Below are 18713 nucleotides of genomic sequence, written 5' to 3'. Positions count from 1 at the left end.
ATGATCACTGGGTCCTGCAGGTACCATGGCTGCCTTTCATCTTGTCTTTGCTCTCCTGAGCATCTCAACCAGGTTAAGGGATTGGCAGGTCCACAGTTCTGATCCCCTTGAAATAGCACCAGTAGTTTGAGCCACCTTTATAGTAGGATCTGAACAGTGTGACTGCAGCCAGGACTTAGGCTCTGCACCTCCTCTGCCATGGTCACATGTAGGTTAGGGACATTTCTGACTGTCCTTCCTGTACTTTTACTCAAGTTAGGAAGATGAGCCTTGCTGCTGACGCAGCCCAAGCTCTGTCACAGTCACTTCATAAGAGAGGGTATCATCAGAGTCTGTAGTTGAAGCCTCTGCGGGTGGCCTCCAGTTGTTCTAGAGAATCCCCAGAGAACTCCAGAAGCCCATTGCAGAAAAAAAGTCCAAGAACCCAGACAACAGTCTCAGCCAAAATGGCCCACTTGTGGCTATAGGCGAAGCCAGCTGTGGAAGCTTCTGGGTAATCAAAGGATACAAGAACACAGGAGAATTGCCTGTCATTCAGACCTAGAACAGTCTCACAGCACTCTGAGGACCTGAGCAGGAAATAGCTCAAGCCTCTAGTCTATTTTGGAGATCCTGGCCATCCTAGTCCTAGGAAGACTTCCCTTGCAGATGTGTGCAGTACTGATTGGTCTATCCTTGAAATTTAGGGAAGTTTGAAGAGGTTGGGACTTGACAGGGTCTAGGAACTGACTCCTTTTACAACCTTGGAGATGGGACTTAGTATGCCTGGCCTGGCCATGGTCTGGTGGGTAGTGTGTTTTCAGAGCTAGACCTGTACTTCATTTCCCAGTGAAGTGGTTCACACAGGACAGGCACCCAGATTTTGGGTAGGTGGGTGGCAGGGCCTGTGAATACCACATTGGTGAATGAGGTACTATCCCTGGGGTGACTTGTCCTCCGCTAGTAGATGGTACCTTTGAGGTGCTCTCTGACCTGGCCCTGAGCCCACTACTTACCACTTTATTTCTGCCCCAGGACAAAATCACAAAGAAAGGCAGGTGGCGGGAGTGCACCACCATGTGACAGCATCGTTGTGGCCTACTATTTCTGTGGGGAACCCATCCCCTACCGGACCCTGGTGAGGGGACGTGCTGTCACCCTGGGCCAGTTCAAGGAGCTGCTAACCAAGAAGGGGAGCTACAGGTGAGCGAAGCTGCAGCCAGAGCACGCCTGCTCAGGATGCTTCTGGTCTAGTGTAAGGGAGACGCTCTCTGTCCAGTTTGTCTTTAATATATCCCTTCGCCCTGCCTCTCTCAGCTGTGGATGCTGCTCACTGCTGTGTGGTGGCATCAGGACCCTGCCTCAGAGCCAGACTGGTCCTTTGTTCTAGCCTTAGACCTCTCCCTCCTTGTTAGCCAACTTGGAAACTCCAATAGACAGATCACTGCTACCTGAGTGACATGAGACCCTGTCACCTCTACTGGGGTCAGTCCACATAGGTGGCAGAACTGGGGACCCAAGACCTCCGCTCTCTTTGCATAAGAAACCTATCAGGATTGGGGCTCCAGGTTTGGTTTTGGTTTTGGCAATTCCCAACGTGCTATTAACTCAGCCCATCAGTGGTCCCAGCTCTTCCCCAAGTGTTGCCACTGCCCAGGAGGCACCAACCAGGAGCCCAGCTCGATTTCTGAGAGAAGACTGCACTCAAGGGAGGTCAGATTTCTAGGGGGTCGAGGACAGGCAAGCCCTCTCTTGGGGCAGGTTTTTCTCATCGTCTCCTCAATTTTCTGTCCCTAGATACTACTTTAAGAAAGTGAGTGACGAGTTTGACTGTGGTGTGGTATTTGAGGAAGTACGGGAGGATGAGGCTGTCTTGCCTGTCTTTGAAGAAAAGATCATCGGCAAGGTGGAAAAGGTGGACTGAGCCCAGCGGCACACCTAAAGCACACCATCACTACTGTGCATTGTCGTCAGCCAGGTGGACAGCCGTGTCCTCAGGAGCCTGGGGTGGGGAACAACATAAGTTGTGCCACGAGCTCTTCCAGGGGGTAAGGCTGGGGGCCTCAGGTGTCTGCCAACCTCCTTCCTCTGGCTCTGGGAAAGTGGGGGTGGGGGGATCGTCCTACTGAGTGGTTCCATGGGTTTCTCTGTTTTGCTGTTCAAGAGGAAAGCCCCACCTATCCCTATATTACCCCCTGAAGCAATACCAGGAGCCATCTCATGACTCTCAGCAGCTCTTGCTTCTGAATACAGTCTGACCTAGGGATACCCTGCCCTGGCCTTGTATGCCAGTGTCCTCTTCTCTCTCTGGGACCTAGCCACTGCACCTGGTTAAACGGGCTCAGGTCCAGGAGCAGGGGATCCTATGGGGGCCTCTGTATATTGTACATGTCACTGAGTGCCTTCAACATAGCTGTCTCTTGCCTGCCACTGTGTGAATCTGGCGGCTGAGTATCTCAGGCCCCTTTGCCTGTCTCCAGCCACCAGCTTGGTTCAGCAGAGGGGGGGGTGTCTGGTCCCTTCCAAATGTCCATGTAAATATGTACATTTCTCAGGCCAGGGCCAGCAGGGGATACCCTGAGCCCATTTTTCATGCGATGACTTGTACAATTATCTTTTCAAAGGTACTTGGATAATAATGAAATAAAAACGTTTTTGAACCTCCCTTGGATTTGATATACTATCTGCTGCTGTAGGGCAGGGCCCATGGCTGTGCGGCCCTCAAACCAAGAGGTGAAGGAGGCAAAATGGCCTCTGAACATGCTAGCCATTCCTGCCCGGGTAAGCCCTAAAGGCCAGGGCCAGATTAGGCAGACTAGCAGCCAGCCTGCTTATGAACCACACGAAATCGGGGACAACATGTTTATTTGTAGTACACTCCCTCCAGCACCTGAGGACACCACACCACTCGGGAATAGTGTCTCAATGGCTACAGCTCCTCCTTGGGACTCAAGGTGGAATTGGCTTGTACTTCCTAGAAAGAATCACAAAAGCCCGACTCAGACCTGCCTCTACCCACTTTGTTTAGGAGAATGTGTTGAGGGGCTGCCATCCTCAATGGAGTACCCACTGGGGCGGGGACTGCAGGCTCCTTGGGCTCCTCACTAGGCAGGGCACCTCCACTGTCCAGGAACTTGGAAAATGTCTCTAGGTCCCTGGTGCTTTTGTATTCTATAACCTGAAAAGAAAGGAAGACCCGAGGGCACGCTCCCAGCTGGGCCCAGCTGTGGAGTAGTCCACTTCCTGCCCACCTTCATGCCTTCACCTTTCGGTCAGGCCCTGCAGGGAAGAACTTGAGGGTGGGATAGCCATGCACAGAGAAGGCCTCCAGCTCGTTAGCCGTAGCATCCAACTCAGCAATGACAATGTCCTCACGGTCCCTGTACTTCTCTGCCAGTGCCTCCCAGGCGGGAGCCATCTCCTTGCAGTGGCTGCACCATGGGGCATCTGGAGGAGGAGTCAATGTGTCTAGCTGGATCTGCCTCCGCCCCTGCCAGCCTGCCACCCTCTCCCCTGCCAGCACTCACAGAACTTGACAAACACATTCTTGGTTTCATCAAAGGCAACCTGCTCAAAATTCTTGCCCACGAGAGTCTTGACTGGCCGCTGGTCCCAGTCAGGGGGTATCTCCTGACTCAGGAGATAGTGCTGGGGGAGCAAACAGGCCTTCAGTGGGGTCATGTGCAGAGCGAGAGACCTAGGACTGCTGTTCTTCCTCCCCTCTAAGAGCTACAGACCTTGACTTCCCCGTGGAGGACTGCCTGGCAGAAGGCAGCCACAGAAGCTGCAGTGATGGGTATCACCCCTGTAGGTGCATACTTCTTGGTGGTCTCAACATTGATCAGACGCAGGGTGGGCGCTTCCTCAGCCTTGAGGCCAAAATAGTTCAGCACATGGCTGTTGTCTGTGGCCACATCCACCGTCACGAACAACACCTACCAAAAGTAATACCAAGTTGAGGTCTCACTCAGCCCGACCATCCCCCCTCCTCCCGAGACCCCAGTACCTGCCCCCTGAATGGAGGAGCTGCCTCTCTGAAGTCTGTAAGCAGCTCCCTGTGCTGAGCTAGTGTCTGGTTCACAAACAGCAGCAGGTGGTTGAGGATCCTGGCTGCGAAGATCTTAGGTGATGTCTGCAGGGGTAGGGATTTCATGACTTCTACCTGGGCCTCTGAGGGCCCCCATCCCAAGGTTCCTCCACCCCAACCAAGCCTCCCACCTCCTGAGGGTCCCTCTCCTCTGCCTCACTGTGACCTGCAGTTTTACTTGCCTGGCTGTTGAATTCTGTGACCAGGTGCATGCTATGTGTGACAAGGAAGCGAGACAGGTCCCCCAGGTCCAGGCCAGTCTCCTTGTCTACTGGGAAGTCGGCCCGACCCTCATCAAACTGAACACAGACAGGTTAGCAGGAGCTGTGACTCTGACCCCAGCCCTGTTCTTAACCCCAACTCACCTTCTTGAAAAGGACCACAGTATCTTTGGTGAGGCCAAACTTCTCAAAAAGTTGTGGCTGGTCAGTGAGGCCAAAAGTCATGTCCAGGGCATCCCTGGCCAAGGCCAGGAAGGTCACCACATCCTCTTCCTGTAGATCCTACAGGCCCAGCCCCGTGAGAAACATGGATGCCACCAGCACTGTTCCCACAGCCTGTCTACCCCTGCCATTGTACCTGAAAGAAGCCAATGACCACCACATCCCATTTGGCCATCAGTGCCTGGACACCTTCCTCATCCTCCAGACGTGTGGCACTGGGCCCCACTCGCCGCCTCAGCCACTCAGCAATGCCCTCAGCTTTCTTGGGCCCTGCAGAGGATCTCTGTTCCAGACTGGACTTCTGCCCCGTGCCTAGACCACACCCACCCCACACCTGTGTACTTGCCCACCCGAAGCCATACCCACCTCATACCTACGTATTCTTCTGGGTTTGTGCGGTTTCCGTTCTGGAAGAACTTGAGTGTAGGGTACCCTACCACTCCAAACTCCTTGGTCAGCTCTGGTTCCGCAGGCCCGTCCACCTTAGCCAGGGTGACTGCAGCTGACTCAGCTGCCAGCAGGGCAGCCGCCTTGCTGTACTCAGGAGCTAGTGCCTGGCAGTGACCACACCATGGGGCATCTGCGGGACGGGGCTGTGAGCACCAGTCCTCTGCAACCCCAGCTGCAGCCCAGCTGCAATAGGGAGCATGCTCTCTTCATATCCTCCCTCAGGCCCACCCTAGACATCATGGTTACACTTGGGTACCAGATCCCAGATGAGAAGAATCCTGTCTCCTCTCTCCCAGGGTCACATGGTCCCAGGCTACTTTCTGAAGCCTACCAGCTAAGAATGCTTTGACATTTTTAAAAGATTTTAAGAAACCACAGAAAGACCAGTGACCAGCTGTTTGGAATAGAGGCCCCAAAGATAGTGACATCAGCATGTGGCCGTGGCTGACAGAGCATGGGGGGTTTTGGTGTCCATGTGTCCTCAGAGTACCCACTATACTAATGCCCCTCCTTCCCACTCAGACTGGACTACCACCAAGCCCATCTCAACATCACAACCTGCAGTCTAGGCATCCTCTCAGGGATCCTGGGACTCAGGAGGATGCCCACAAGAAAGGCCAAGTCAAGGAAGTAGAGGCCTGAATCCCTAAGCTACCGCCATGGCTTCCAGCCCACTGGCCCAAGCACTTACAAAACTCCACCATCAGGGCTGAATGGTCCTTTAGTGCCAGGCTCAGGGTTCGGTTGTTCAAGACCAAGATCCCATCCTCCTTGGGGACTTCTTCCCCAATGGGCTCCTCAGGGAGCACCTCGGAGGGACCCCCAGGCTCCTCTCCCTGTCCCCATGAGCCTGAGACACCCAGCAGGAGCAGCAACACTGGCAGAAGCCGGCGACCCATGGTGTGCTGGGCCCTGAAGGCTGGAGCAGATAAAGGGACCGGAGACCAAGCAGCAAGAGCCACGTGGCACCTGGCTGGGTCTCAGGGAAGATAAAGTCTGAAAGGCCCCTCAGGGGCGGAGACAGGCAGAAAAAGGCAGCACACAGCAGGCAGCAAGACAAGGTAACATTTAATAGGCACCAGGAAGGGGGGACACAGCAGAGAGTGGGGGGCATCTGGTCACCAACTGGGAGGTCTAGGGAATGCTTGCAGGTCTCTGCAACTGACAGATTGGGAACACAGACCCCGAGTGGGGTTCAGTCCTTCCAGTCCTGGCAGATGTGGAGGCGCCACTCCCAGGACAGGTGGTTCAGCCTGTCATCATCGGTGAAGAGGGACCTGACCACGTAGAGGCCACGTGCCAATGCTCCTCTTGGTGCTTCCTCTACTGAAGTCACAAATTCATACTCCTGGGCCCTGGGGCCATAGCTTCCCACCATGAAGATGGCCTTGTCCACTGTGGAAAGGAAGGTCATGAAGAAACCACCCTCTGCCCACCTCCCCCAGACTCTGGGCACCCTCCACACTGCCTCACCACGCAGTCCCCGACGATAGGTGTGATGCAGACATTTGAGGCCACTGACAATCTCCTTGTTGACCTAGGGAAAGGAGAGGGTTAAGGGCCTTTTCTGGCAGGCTGGGACATGGCTGGCCCCTACTGAAGCTACCCTCACCTTGAAGGTGATCTTCACCTTGTACTCAATGCCCTCCTTCAGGACAAACACCTGGCTTTTCAGTGCATCTAGGTCTCCTGTTAGGAAATTGACAGGTACATTTAAAATCTCCAGGATGTCCAGGACCCTGCCCCAGCAACATCTATGTGGGTACTGGTGGTGCCCATGAAGTCTTTGGCAGTGCACCCAAGTAACTAGGATTTGGCATGGGGTCCAAGGATTGTCTTCATCCAAAGATTGTGGTCTGCAGAGGGTGTTACCTGTAAGGTCCATGATGATAGGCGCTGGAGCCTGCTCCGTCAGCAATGTCAGCCTAGTCACCTGCACGTTGGGCAGGCTGGGGTCTGAGGAGAAACAGCATCCACGGGCTGCTCTGCTGTCCCTACTGTCCCCTCCCCCTGCCTGCAGCCCTCCATATCCAGGCCCCAGGCTATACCCATAATGGGTGGCAAGGGTCCCAGCAGCGCCTGTTTGTACTTGACCAAGCTCACGTCCCCGGGGTCCAGCTGCCAGATGGCCAGCATGCTCTTCTGCCCAGGGGCCTGGTACTCTGGTACAACTTCATCCAGTGCCTCATCTGATGGAGTTGGCTCCCCATCCTTGTCAGCCAAGAGGACTGAGAGTAGGGGAAAGTATGTAAGCACCTGCCACCTGCTGACCCCAACATTCAAGGGCTGAGCTGGGACCCACACTCTCCACCAGCTGTTCCCCACACTACCCAGTGGAGCTAAAGAAGCCATAGGAGCTGTCATGGACACACCACACATAACCACCCCCCCAAGTCCCTAGAAATCCCTAGGCTTGGTCTCTTCAGAAGGGGCTCTTGTGACTGGAGGGGGTTCCTAAGAGACCCTGCAGAGACCAATTTGTTTCTGGTTAGCTTGCAGGCTACTACTGAAAGTAGTGGCCCTGGGGTACTCCAGGGGCTCCCCGGCTCTGTACTCTTCCCATAATGTCCTAGATCCCTCTGATAGTGCCCCAAACTAGGGATCTCCATAGTCCCTTTGGGTGTCTAGGGACAGGGGTCTCACCGAGATGCTGCCCACTGCCCTCCAACCTTAGGATTGCCTCTCACCGGAAGAAGCCCCAGCCCCACCTACGGGAGAGGCCGCAGCCTCCCGGCTGGACACACTCCTTTCCTCCTGGCTCCCTTCCCCAGAAGGGTCTGCGTGGACTAAAGTCCCACGCCCGGCCAGAATACGTACACGCCACGAGGTCCCCACGCGCCCTAAAGTTGCCGCGGGGACTGACCCCCAACCGTGCCGCTCCCTTGCTGCCCCCGGCGCACGTGGCCGCCGCCCGGCTCGGGCGCTCACCTCGGGCGCACAGCGCCAGCCGGAGCAGCTCCAACAGCTGCGCCCCCAGCTCGCACGCATCCAGGCCCAGCATGGTAGCCGCGGCCCGCCGCGGAGCCGCCGCCCGCTCGGCTCAGCCCCGGCGCGACTGCGGTGAGCTCATCCCGGCCGGGAGCGCCCCCCGCGCCCAGCGCCGCGCCCGCGCCGCGCGCCCCCAGCCGCTCCGCGGACCCCGCGCAGCCCGCAGAGACGCGCGTGTCGTCCGCACCGCGCCGGAACCCGGTCGTCCCTGCCGCGCCCGGCGCCTGGACGCGTCGCCAGGGACCCAGGGCTGCCCCACCCCCACGTGGAGTCGGGTCCCCCGGGATCCCCTGGGCGGGGCGTGCTGGCCAGGGACGCCAAGTGGAACAGGTGCGACGCCCCCACGTCCCTGGACTCCCATTATCAGCAAGCGGTGCAGGGCACACCTGGACCCCCCCCCCAACCCTACACCTGCTCCCTCCCTCTTGTCTGGGCAAAGGGGACTCCTGGGGCCTATCAGCCTCTAGCTGGGCCACACCCTGTTGGTTCTTGGTACCCACACACTGAAGTGCAGTCTGGGCCACACAGACTCAAGATCTCTTAAAGCTTATTGGTACAGACTGTGAATGTGGGGGCGAGGAGGGGGGAGATGTCTGTGGGGACCTAGGACGCAGACAATTCTGCAGGTTCTTAGACAGGGAAAAGATGGGAATACTGAAAGAAACAGAAAGTAGGTGCTGAGGAATTTTTTAATCTTGACATCCAGAGGAGACCTAGGGATGGAAGGGAACGCTGGTTAGCAGGACGACGACGGGAGAGGCCTGGATCAGATCAGCATAAGGAAATAGTGCAAAGTAGAGTCTTGCATTTCTGGGCATACTCAGGCATCAGGCCCACCTTTGCTTTGCTGTGCCAACCATTAATGCTGAGGTATTGGGCTAGTGGCCACACTGTCACTACCTTTCCAAAGCAAGATCCTAATAGGAAGCCCAAGAGGCTGGGGAGACCCACCGGAGCCCTTCGGTGAGTGTGTAATTTTAGACACTGGGGATAGCTTCAGCTGCCAGCAGCCTGCAACCCCCAGAGATGCCTGCTCATCCAGGGGGGTCAGCTGGCCTGGCGCCAGCCTGACCTTGTATTTAAGTGTAGTAGGACTGGGAGAAGGCCAGGACCTTTGGGCGATGTACCGTATCTGGGTAGGATCCCCCTCCAGCCCCTCTGATTCATTGGATAACCTCAAATGCCATGCTGAAGGTTCCTGGTCTCCGTAAGGCCAACGACCCCGCCTATGGCCCCTGGCATTCCTTGGGTAGGGACGAGAAAGAGGGCATCCTGTCTTCGGAAAAGAGGAAACGATCCATTTGTGACTTTTTATAAATGGATCTGTGACCTGCCAGGTGAGGCTTACATCATACAAACTCTATGGCTCCACACAGGCTGGCCATACATGTCATATCTGTGAAAGGATACTCTTGGGCCAAGTCAAGGTATACCCTTGAGCCCACAGCTCTGACTCTGCTGACCCCTGCACTCCTTACTGGCCCACAAATGGAGTTGTGGCTACCAAGACCCTAAACTAATGCTTCCAATCTGATCTATCTGGCTACACTCTGTCCTATTCCAGAGCTTCAGTGACAAGTCCCATCTCTAAGACCAAACCCTGCGGCAAGTAAGCCACCAGATTAAGACCGGCTCCTCTGTCTTGCAGGCATCTGAGGTTTCTGGCTGCCCACACTGCAGGCTATCCCAAGTTACAGCTTGAGAGGGTTCAGGCAGCTCTGCGGTGCGGGAACCGGGAACCGTGTCCCGAGGCTCACACGGTTAACCTTAGCGGGCGGGGCCTGCATGGGGCGGGGCGTTTCCTCTCCGGAGGTCCGCCATGGCCACGGTTACCGGCTGCACACCCCACGGCGGGTGCTCCCGAATGCAAAGACCGCATCTCAGCAAGGTGGGCCCTCGGCCTGTGGGCAGAGAGTTTGGACAGGAGAGGGGGCGTGGAACGCGGCAGATGTGGGGGGTGAACAGACCCAGGAAACCACTGGGATTTCATAATGACAGCACTAGGTAGCTGGGGTCCCGGCCTTTACTGCCCTAGTCTGTTGTCCCTGCGCGGTGACTTGGGGAACCTGGGGGCAAGTGTGCGCGATCTGAGTTACTCCCCTCACACCTCCACCCCCCTCTCAGATGGAGCGGGTGATCGTGAGTATGCAGGACCCTGACCAGGGCGTGAAGATGCGGAGCCAGCGCCTTCTGATCACCGTCATTCCCCACGCGGTAGCGGGTGAGGCTCGTGGACACCCTGGGGGAGCAGGGAGTCGCGGTCTCCGCCCCCCACGCGGTAGCCGGTGAGGCTCGTGGACATCCTGGGGGAGCAGGGAGTTGCGGTCTCCGCCCACTTCGCTTCTCTTGTGCAGGCAGAGACATCCTGGAATGGCTGGTTCAGAAGTTCTGCATCTCGGAGGAGGGTGAGAGTCGGAGCACCGCGCGGCTTGGGGCAGGGGCTGGCAGAGCGCTCACTTTCCTTCTCCTCAGAAGCCCTGCACCTGGGCACACTCCTGGCGCAGCACGGCTACATCTACCCACTGCGTGAGTCCCGAGACCTGACGCTCAGGCCGGACGAGACCCCCTACAGGTTCCAGGTTAGGCCCAGGGTTGCAGGGTGCACCCCTACTTACAGAGGGTGGAGATTACTGGGGTTGGAGCGGGGACGTTGTGACGTCACTAGACTGGGCCCGCTCCCCCTCCCCACAAAAATCTGGACTGAGGCAAATCCAGGGAGCTTCAACTTTTTGGTGCCGCAGCAGCCACGCAAAGGTCCGTGTCTGAGGGGCATTCAGCTGGGATCCCAGCAGGTCTTATCCTTGAAAAATTATCTGCTGGGTGTAGTGTCCCTTAGTGTGTGAGTGCAGGCCAGCCCAAGCTCAGACTACGATCATGATCACATCCTTGGATTATCTGGCTCCACTGGCATCCCCGAGTGAGGGAGGTGGTCCTTTTACAGGACCCCAAGTTCCGGGTAGAAAGAATGGGTAGTGGTGGTTGGTACACGCCTTCCCAGCACTCAGGAGGCAGAGGCAGGCTGATCTCTGTGGCTTTGAGGCCAGCCTGGTCTACAGAGGGAGTTCCAGGACAGCCAGGGCTACACAGAGAAACCCTATCTTAACCCCTGACCACCCCCAAAATGGGCAGTGGTCAGCTGGAGCGTCACATAAGGATGCATCCTCTAACCAGCCATAGCTGGGAGTTATGAGGTGGTGGTGGGTACTTGGGAGAGAAATGGGAAGGTCTTTGGACGTCATTTTCCCTGCACAACACAAGACACCCTACTTTTGGACAAGCACTCTGTGGCCAGCTGCTGAGCTGGACTATGGTAAGTGGGATGGATGTAAATCCAGGCTGGGGACGGGTGGTTCCGGGGCAAGGCCGTGGGGTTACAGTGATGGCCCTCTACACTATGTTCCTGTCCTTCCAGCCATCTACCTGGCTAAGAAGAACATCCAAAAACAAGGCGCCTTAGTGGACTATGAGAAGGTGAGCCCTCCAGCAGGCTGGGTCCAGCACACACTCACCTCTTGAGCCAGAGCAAGCAGCCTAGGCCTCTAGATAATACACACACACCCCTATCCACCCCCTGCAGCCTCACTGGGAGGCCCCCATAAGGGAGAGGCTTAGGGTTCCGAACAGGGGAGGCAGCCCGGGTTTAACCTCAATGGGTTAGGCTGGTTTCTGTACCCAGTAGGGACACACACGCACACACACACACCATTAACTCCCTGCAATGTCCCTGGGAGCTGAGCCCATATTCTAGAGGTAGGCCTATGTGGGGATTAGCAACTTCATCCACTGGATATATCCTGCTGCCCTCCAGGAACATTATGCCCTGCTGCACAAGAAGATTAACCATGCGTGGGATCTAGTATTGATGCAGGCTCGAGAGCAGCTGCGGTGAGGCACCACACCACAGTTGGTGGGACACTGAGCTCAGAATGTTCAGGATGTCGCTTGCCGAGCTGGTCACCAGCAGCCTCGGGGCCAAGAACGTGACATCACTGGTTCCACTGCCCATGGCCGAGCGTGGGGAGTGCAGGATCTGCTTCCTCTCACCTCTGCCTCCTCTTCCCAGGGCTGCTAAGCAGCGCCGGAAGGGAGACAGGCTGGTCATTTCGTGTCAGGAGCAGACATACTGGCTGGTGAACAAGCCCCCTGTGAGTCCTCATGTGATGGGAGTGGAGGGGTTTCCCTGGGAGTCTAACGGGGACTGTGTGCTTTACTAAAAGACCCTCTCAAAACTGCTTTCTTAAACTGTGGGAAGGTGGATTTCAGGGTTTGGGTGGGTCGCAGGGGACTTGTCTTTGTTTCTTGGTTGACAATGTAGAAGTGACATGGTCAGGTCTGAGGCTGCCTCTAGTCCCAGACCACAGAACAAGCCAGGTTCACTCTGTCTAAGGAGGGACACACAAGAGCCAGTGCAGGACTGAGAGTCCCAGGACACAAGGTGAAGGCTGATCTCAATTGCGGCAAAAGGACTGAGGGTGGGGGATGGGGGCAGTGCCGGGGAAACAGGTCCTAGCACATGACTTGAGGTCTGCTTACTATCCAAGCAGGTCACCCTGAGTCAGGGTGGGCAGAGAGATGGGGTTCAAGGCCAGCTCGGGGCTCAGTTCCCAAGTTCCTTGGAATGTCAGTTCCCACACCAGACGGTTATGGGCATTGAAGTCTGTGGGGGTGGGGGGCTCAGCACCCCATCTCATCATCCTTCTGCAGCCTGGGGCACCTAACGTTTTGGAGCAGGGTCCTGCGAGGGGCTCTTACAACTCCAGCCACATGCCGATGGTAAGCACTTCATACTCAGCCCCCTCACTCTAACTGCTGCCCGCTTTAACCCTCTCTCTAACACACACCCTTCTACTCGGCATGCTTCTGGGTTCTTTGAACCGGTCACCTGCCCATTCATCTATTATTTGATCCACCTAAATGTACCCAATGCAGCCACTCCAAGGTCCCTATTTTATGATGTGCCTGGTCTCAGCTTCTCTTGGACCCCACCCTCAGGCTCCCTTAGTAACTCTTGTCCTCTTTTCTCTCACCTGCTTCCTTGGTGCAAGTAAGTGGTGGTCCCAGTCCCAGGGGAGGGCGGGACCCTCTTCCGCCAGGCTGAAACAGCAGCAGAGTTCCCAGGGAGGTGAAGTGATGACTGCAAGGCTTTGGCCTGAGGGCTCTGGGTCCATAGGCCCCTCCCTCCAAAGCCTTAGGTAACCTCCAAACTAGAGAAGGCGGGAGCCAGTACAGACAGGCCTCAACTAACGCATCCGTAGGCAGCAATGCCCCTGCTCACAGCACACTCCACCCCAACTCAATTTTTAGAAAAGATCCTGTCATCTCATAGCATCTTGTTAACTTCACCCCCTAACATTTTTGTATATAAAAGCAGAGAGAGCTAGGATGGATATTGGAAGTCAGAGGCGTCATCCACCTGCCTCAGAATCATGCTCAGGGGAATAGTTGTCCAGTCTACTAGTCTACTAGGTGGCTTCTCCAGTCCAGTCATACAAACCGGCCAGAGGGACTGTGACTCAGCTAAACCAGGTTTCCCAGAGAAAGATTTCTCAATATACACGTCTTTTAAAAGACTTTAAAGGCCAGGCATGCTGGCATCGAGAAGCAGGGACAGGTGGGGTTTGGGGCCAGCCTGGTCTATATAGCAAGTTCCAAGACAGCCAGAGCTACATAAAAAGATTCTGTCTCAAAATAAACATTCAGGCTTAGTGGCATACATCTTTAGTCCCAGTACTAGGGGGGCAGAGGCACATGGATCTCTGTGAGTTTGAGGCTAGCCCAAGCTCCAGGACATCCAAGGCTATGGCACAGAGAAACCCTGTCTCAAAAAAATAAAATAAAATAAAATAAAATAAAACAATCAACTCCCTGTTCTTCCCCACAAAAAAAACCCCAAACCAACCAAACAAAAATATTTTAAGTGCCAAGGATGGTGGTAGACACCTCTAATCATAGTACTTGGGAGGTGAAGGCAGAAGGATCATAAATACAAGTGTGTCCTCAGCTCCATAGTGCATTCAAGGCCAGCACGCACCAAAGAAATGTCTCAACAACAACAAAAACTCTTGAAGTCATCAGAAAATATGACAGATTAATAACAAGTGAGCAATTTCTAGACAGCCTTGGGGTTTTGCAGAACATCTTCAGAGTCCCTGGATAAAGTCCGTGAGAGTTCTCCCCCAGGGCTAGTAGGAGAGGGCTCTAAAAATCGGGATGCAGGTCTGAGGCTTTCTTTGCTACCTCCTGCTGGGGCAAGATCTCAACCATGGGTGGGAACAGTGGTGTTTCTGACTCCCAGAAGGTTACTTTGTAACCCAAGCCAACTGTGTCTTTCAGACTTAGAGCCCGGATTTCTATAAGTGTGAGGTAGGTCCAGGGACTTGACGGGTAGGGAAGCCATCGCCCAGCACGGGGACCTGACTCAGCTCTGGTGTTCCAGATCGAGTGCTTCAGGAAGGCATTGTGCAGGAACCGGGTGAAGTCCTCCGTCTGCCTCGAGGCGTGAGTGAGAGGCAGCCAGGGTCCCTTCTCAGCCCAGACCCTTTATACAGCTTTGTCCCCAAGGCCACCCTGCGTTGCCCTCTGGAACCCCCAGGTACCTGAAGTTCAGCAGCCAGCATGGGCCCCACGATCCCATCATGTCAGGGTGCCTGCCCAGCAACCCCTGGATCACAGATGACGTCACCTACTGGGCCATGAATGCGCCCAAGTAAGCCCCCAGCCTCTGAGTGCCTTTCTAAATGCCCCTGGACTGGTAGCAGGATGAACTGCCCACTCTCTCTTGCTCCCTATCTCTCCCTCCCAGTGTGGCTGCCCCCACAAAGCTCCGCGTTGAGCGATGGGGCTTCAGCTTCCGGGAGCTCCTGGATGACCCCGTGGGGCGCAACCACTTCATGGACTTTCTCCAGAAGGAATTCAGTGGTAAGAAGCCTTCTTTCCTGCTGTAGGCAGCCCCAAGGGAGGGAGGCTCCTCCCTGGGATCCTGCCCCAGGTTTTCTCTAGCCAGCTCAGTGAGAGCCCTTAACCCAGACTGCTGCCCTGTCCTTAGCGGAAAACCTCAGCTTCTGGGAGGCGTGCGAGGAGCTGCGCTTTGGCAGTCAGGCCCAGGTCCCCGCCTTGGTGGACTCTGTGTATCAGTAAGTGTGTGGAAGTGGAAGCTGGCCAGCCCTTAGGCCCAGCGTGGGGCACTCTGTAGCATCGGTTATCTCAGGCAGTTCCTGGCCCCTGGAGCTGCCCGCTGGATCAACATTGACAGCAGGACGATGGAGCGGACCCTGGAGGGGCTGCGCCAGCCTCACCGCTATGTCCTGGACGCAGCTCAGCTGCACATCTACATGCTCATGAAGAAGGTGGGCACATCCTGGTGTCCCGGCCACCACGGTCCTTCCCACATCCCGGTGTCCCAGTCATCACAGACCCCCTACTCTTTCTCTAGTTCTGTTTTTTGGTGTTTTGTTTTTGTCTGTCTGGCTTCATCAGGAGTGGGCACAGCCTCCGTCACATGCTGCTCTGGTACCAGTAAACCAGTGTGGTGGTGATATTCAGACTCCACCATTGCCTACTCTCTCGACTGGGCTGTCCCTTCTCCACCCCACCCTTTGTGTACCCTCTGGTCATACGGTAGGACAGATGGAGTCAAAGCTCTACTCTAATGATCAGTTTTAAAACAATTAGCTGGATCTTTGGTAGTGGTTAATGGGGTTTTCAGTTTGTCTGAGTCAGAATCTCATTCTGAAATCTCAGACTATGTATAAATGTTCAGACTGGCCTTTGACATGTGGGTAATCCTCCTGCCTCAGCCTCCTGATGTTGCTTAATATCATAATAAGTTTATAGAATTCTTAGGACATGGGGGGCATATTCCTGCTGTTAGGAGTCAGAGGCAGGTGGATCTGTGTGAGTTCAAGATTAGCCTGGATTACAGAATGAGACCCTGTCTCAAAAAAATCATAGATTTCAACATATTTAATAAGTTTCAACCCACAGCAATTAACTGCCACAGCGTCATTAGAGACAGCCTCCTATAGTTCAGACCTATTTTGCTGAATTTGCTACAAGTGACTTTGACTCTCAATCCTGTTTCTACCCCTAAGTGCCAGGATTTCAGACATGCACCATCACACCATTAAAAAAACGTTTTCGGGGAAAAAAAAAAAACCAACCAACCCTAAACTAATAAAAGCCAGGCATGGTAGTGCGCACCTTTAATCCCAGCACTTGAGGCAGGCAGGTCTCTGTGAGTTCTAGGCCAGCCTGCTCTACAGAGAGAGTTTCAGGGCAGCCAGGGCTACACAGAGAAACCATGCCTCAAAAAATAAAAAACAGCATCAACAAAGAAAAGTGGGTTTCTGTATGTCCCTCAGCCCTGACTTGTGAGTCCTCCCTCCTCTTGACTCAGTCATCTTGATGGTCACATCCCATGTCTCCCCAGACCTTGGTGGCCTTCTTCTCTCGGTGTGGTTTTTGTCTTATTTTGTTTGAGCAGGGTCTCTCCACATAGTTCTGGCTGTCCTGGAACTCACTATGTAGACTAGGCTGGCTTTGAACTCACAATGCCTGCCTATCTCCTGAGTGCTGGGATTAACAGTATGCACCACTATACCTGGACTCTAGTGAGGGTTTTCGAGATTTTTCTATGAAGTGCTCTTCCCTTTAGAGCATGGCGACTTATTGTCTATGTGGCCCAGGCTATCCATGAGTTTATGCCCCTCCCCTGGGCATTGCAGGTGTGAACCATCAGCCTTGCTTAGCTGTAGTTGCGCAGCTAGAATCCCACATCCTCGTCCTCCTTCTGTAGAAGGAGCACTCAGGCTCCTCCTCCCTGGCTGGAGGTGCTAGATTCACCTTCTGTGTGAATGTGGTGTCTCTTGCCCACATTTTGCAATCTGGTGACTCCACCAGATGGGTGTGAGGTCTCTCTAGGTCCTGGTTTGGGCTAGTGTTGGAGAGCTGGCCCCTAGCACCATGTCCTACAGGGCCTATGAGCAGAAGGTTGTCCTAGCAATGCTGAGTCAGAGACTGGACAGTCACTGTTCCTTGCAGGACTCCTATCCGAGGTTCCTGAAGTCTGACATGTACAAGGGCCTCCTGGAGGAAGCTGTGAGCCCTCTGGAGACAAAGCGCTGGTGAGCCTAGCTGCTTCCCTGTGCCCACTGTGCAGGGAGGAGCCTGCAGGGAGGAGCCCTGTGCCCTCAGCGCTTCCCTGTCCTCAGGCCTTTTGCATTCCTGCGGAAGCCTCTGCACTCAAGCCCCAGCCCTGCTCTCCAGTCTGCCCCTGGGGAGCCTGCAGCAGCCAGCTTCCCTGCCAGTGGCGATGGGGACAAGTAGGTGGCTCTTGCTGTGCACCTTACCTTACGATCACCTGCCTGACAGACACCCTGTGGGGTAGTGATCTCCTGACAGAGACACCCCTATCACTGGTATCTCCTTAGAGGGCCCAGCCTTGCTATGAGGCCCTTTAGCCTCCAAGTAAGCCCCCCACCCCCACCCCCTAGAAGAGATTGTTCCAGCTGATTCCTAGGGGAAGATTTCATTGGCTGATCCTTGCCAGGACAGAACTTGTCCTAGAAGAAAAGTAAAATCAAAGTCCTCAGAGTTCCTGGTATTCTGTAGTCTTCAGGACTAGGAGACCATCTCAACTCTAGAACGAGGAGGTTCAGTCTCTTGGCATGCCACCCCATTCAGGAAGGCCCCTCCACTGTGTAATTCTCCTCAGGCTATACCCAGTGGCTCCTTAGGAGACTGTCTGCAGCAGGTGCCGGTTTACTGCCATGCACGGCATCTCTTCCACCTGTCTTCTGATCAGATCCACAGAAAGGCAACTCCACGTTGTTGTCCTGACTGTGGGGCTCCCAGAGCTCTCAGGGCAAGTCTTTGTCCAGCTGACAGCCCTGGCATCCCGCCTTTCTGTCCAGGTTGTCCTGTGTCACCAGCATTGCCACCCCCCAGCCCCAGTGGTAGAAATAAAGATGGTACCTCCTTCTGCCATGTAGCTCCCAACAGGGCTGTTTTCTAGTCTTCCCCCTCACAACCCATTTCTACAGAAATAAAAGTTTCAGGCCCTTGCATAGTCCATCCTTCTGTGGGCCCAGCTTGCCCAGGCTTGACTGTATGCGGCTCAGTGCATGGTGGGTGCTATGTGGTAGGAGTGGCAGGTGTGCAGGTTGCTTGTGGCATGTGGCATCTGTGGTGTGAACATGTCGTATATTGGTGTGTATGTGTGTGAAGAGGGTTTGGGGGAGATCAAGGGTGTGGTTCTGGTATAAAAAGTGGCCACCATGGGGGTGGTGAGATGATTCAGTGGGTAAAGGTGATTGCTGTTAAGCCTGGTGACCTGAGTTCAGTTCCCTATATGGTACCTTCATGGTAGAGAGAAGTGATTCCCACAGATTGCCTTCGGATTTCCATATATACCCCTATTCACATATAAAGCAATGTTTTTTTTTTTAAGTGGTTACTGTGGGTGGCGCCTGTCTAGTTCGGGCTGATGAGTGACCCAGCCCGCCTCAGGCTTCAGTGGAGGAGAAAGGGCACCAAGGATGGGTGTGTGAGTGCAGCAGAGCGCCAGAAACCTGGGGAAAGCTGTGGGTAGACAGGATGCTGCCACCTGCCAGTGTCCCCTGCAGGTGTGCCCAGCCGCAGAGCAAGCCCGGGGAACCTAAGAAAACATGGCTGGCTAGAGGGTCATTCAGCCCCTTAATGGCCATCAACAGGTCACTGTTCTTGGCAGCCACTATGTGGGCTGTGGGGAAGAGCGAGGTGTGGGGCAC

General features: G+C 55.0%; 4 protein-coding genes across 6 annotated transcripts in view; 2 read left to right on the top strand and 2 right to left on the bottom strand.

Moving 5' to 3' along the window:
- Window positions 1-2644, top strand: part of Axin1 (axin 1) — a 51486-nt gene extending 48842 nt beyond the window's left edge. For both annotated transcript variants that reach the window (XM_052194832.1, XM_052194831.1), the window contains 2 exons: window positions 1015-1182; window positions 1777-2644. In XM_052194832.1, coding sequence (XP_052050792.1) covers window positions 1015-1182; window positions 1777-1903 — 295 coding nt within the window. In that variant the 3' untranslated portion in view covers window positions 1904-2644. The remainder of the gene's footprint in view (window positions 1-1014; window positions 1183-1776) is intronic.
- Window positions 2645-2827: 183 nt separating this feature from the next.
- Pdia2 (protein disulfide isomerase family A member 2) lies at window positions 2828-5876 on the bottom strand. The gene is made up of 11 exons (XM_052196868.1): window positions 5651-5876; window positions 4883-5089; window positions 4646-4779; window positions 4432-4569; window positions 4249-4365; window positions 3986-4111; window positions 3717-3914; window positions 3507-3627; window positions 3245-3426; window positions 3050-3157; window positions 2828-2953 (listed from the first exon to the last, which is right to left on the bottom strand). Exons 1-11 carry the CDS (start codon window positions 5856-5858, stop codon window positions 2909-2911), a joined length of 1584 nt encoding a protein of 527 aa, XP_052052828.1. The 5' UTR covers window positions 5859-5876; the 3' UTR covers window positions 2828-2908.
- Window positions 5877-6009: 133 nt separating this feature from the next.
- Window positions 6010-8198, bottom strand: Arhgdig (Rho GDP dissociation inhibitor gamma). 2 transcript variants are annotated; one of them, XM_052196870.1, is made up of 6 exons: window positions 7888-8198; window positions 7008-7187; window positions 6832-6915; window positions 6590-6648; window positions 6433-6496; window positions 6010-6354 (listed from the first exon to the last, which is right to left on the bottom strand). In XM_052196870.1, exons 1-6 carry the CDS (start codon window positions 7958-7960, stop codon window positions 6155-6157), a joined length of 660 nt encoding a protein of 219 aa, XP_052052830.1. In that variant the 5' UTR covers window positions 7961-8198; the 3' UTR covers window positions 6010-6154. The 2 variants fall into 2 exon arrangements, with proteins under 2 accessions (XP_052052830.1, XP_052052829.1); XM_052196869.1 differs by having other exon boundaries at window positions 6572-6648; window positions 7888-8196.
- A 1568-nt stretch (window positions 8199-9766) lies between these two features.
- Rgs11 (regulator of G protein signaling 11) lies at window positions 9767-18009 on the top strand. The gene is given in 18 exon segments (XM_052197066.1): window positions 9767-9835; window positions 10072-10168; window positions 10302-10352; window positions 10420-10526; window positions 11206-11257; window positions 11360-11418; window positions 11756-11832; window positions 12011-12092; window positions 12652-12720; window positions 14281-14310; window positions 14384-14445; window positions 14540-14653; window positions 14750-14865; window positions 14993-15080; window positions 15155-15293; window positions 16987-17069; window positions 17157-17267; window positions 17660-18009. Coding segments are annotated over 18 exon segments (1428 nt in total). The 3' UTR covers window positions 17682-18009.
- The last annotated feature ends 704 nt before the right edge of the window (window positions 18010-18713 follow it).

This window comes from Apodemus sylvaticus, chromosome 10 (genome assembly GCF_947179515.1).
Source record: "Apodemus sylvaticus chromosome 10, mApoSyl1.1, whole genome shotgun sequence".
NCBI lineage: Eukaryota > Metazoa > Chordata > Mammalia > Rodentia > Muridae > Apodemus > Apodemus sylvaticus.
Note: the sequence above shows the minus strand (reverse complement) of the source record. Positions and strands in the feature narration are given on the sequence as shown.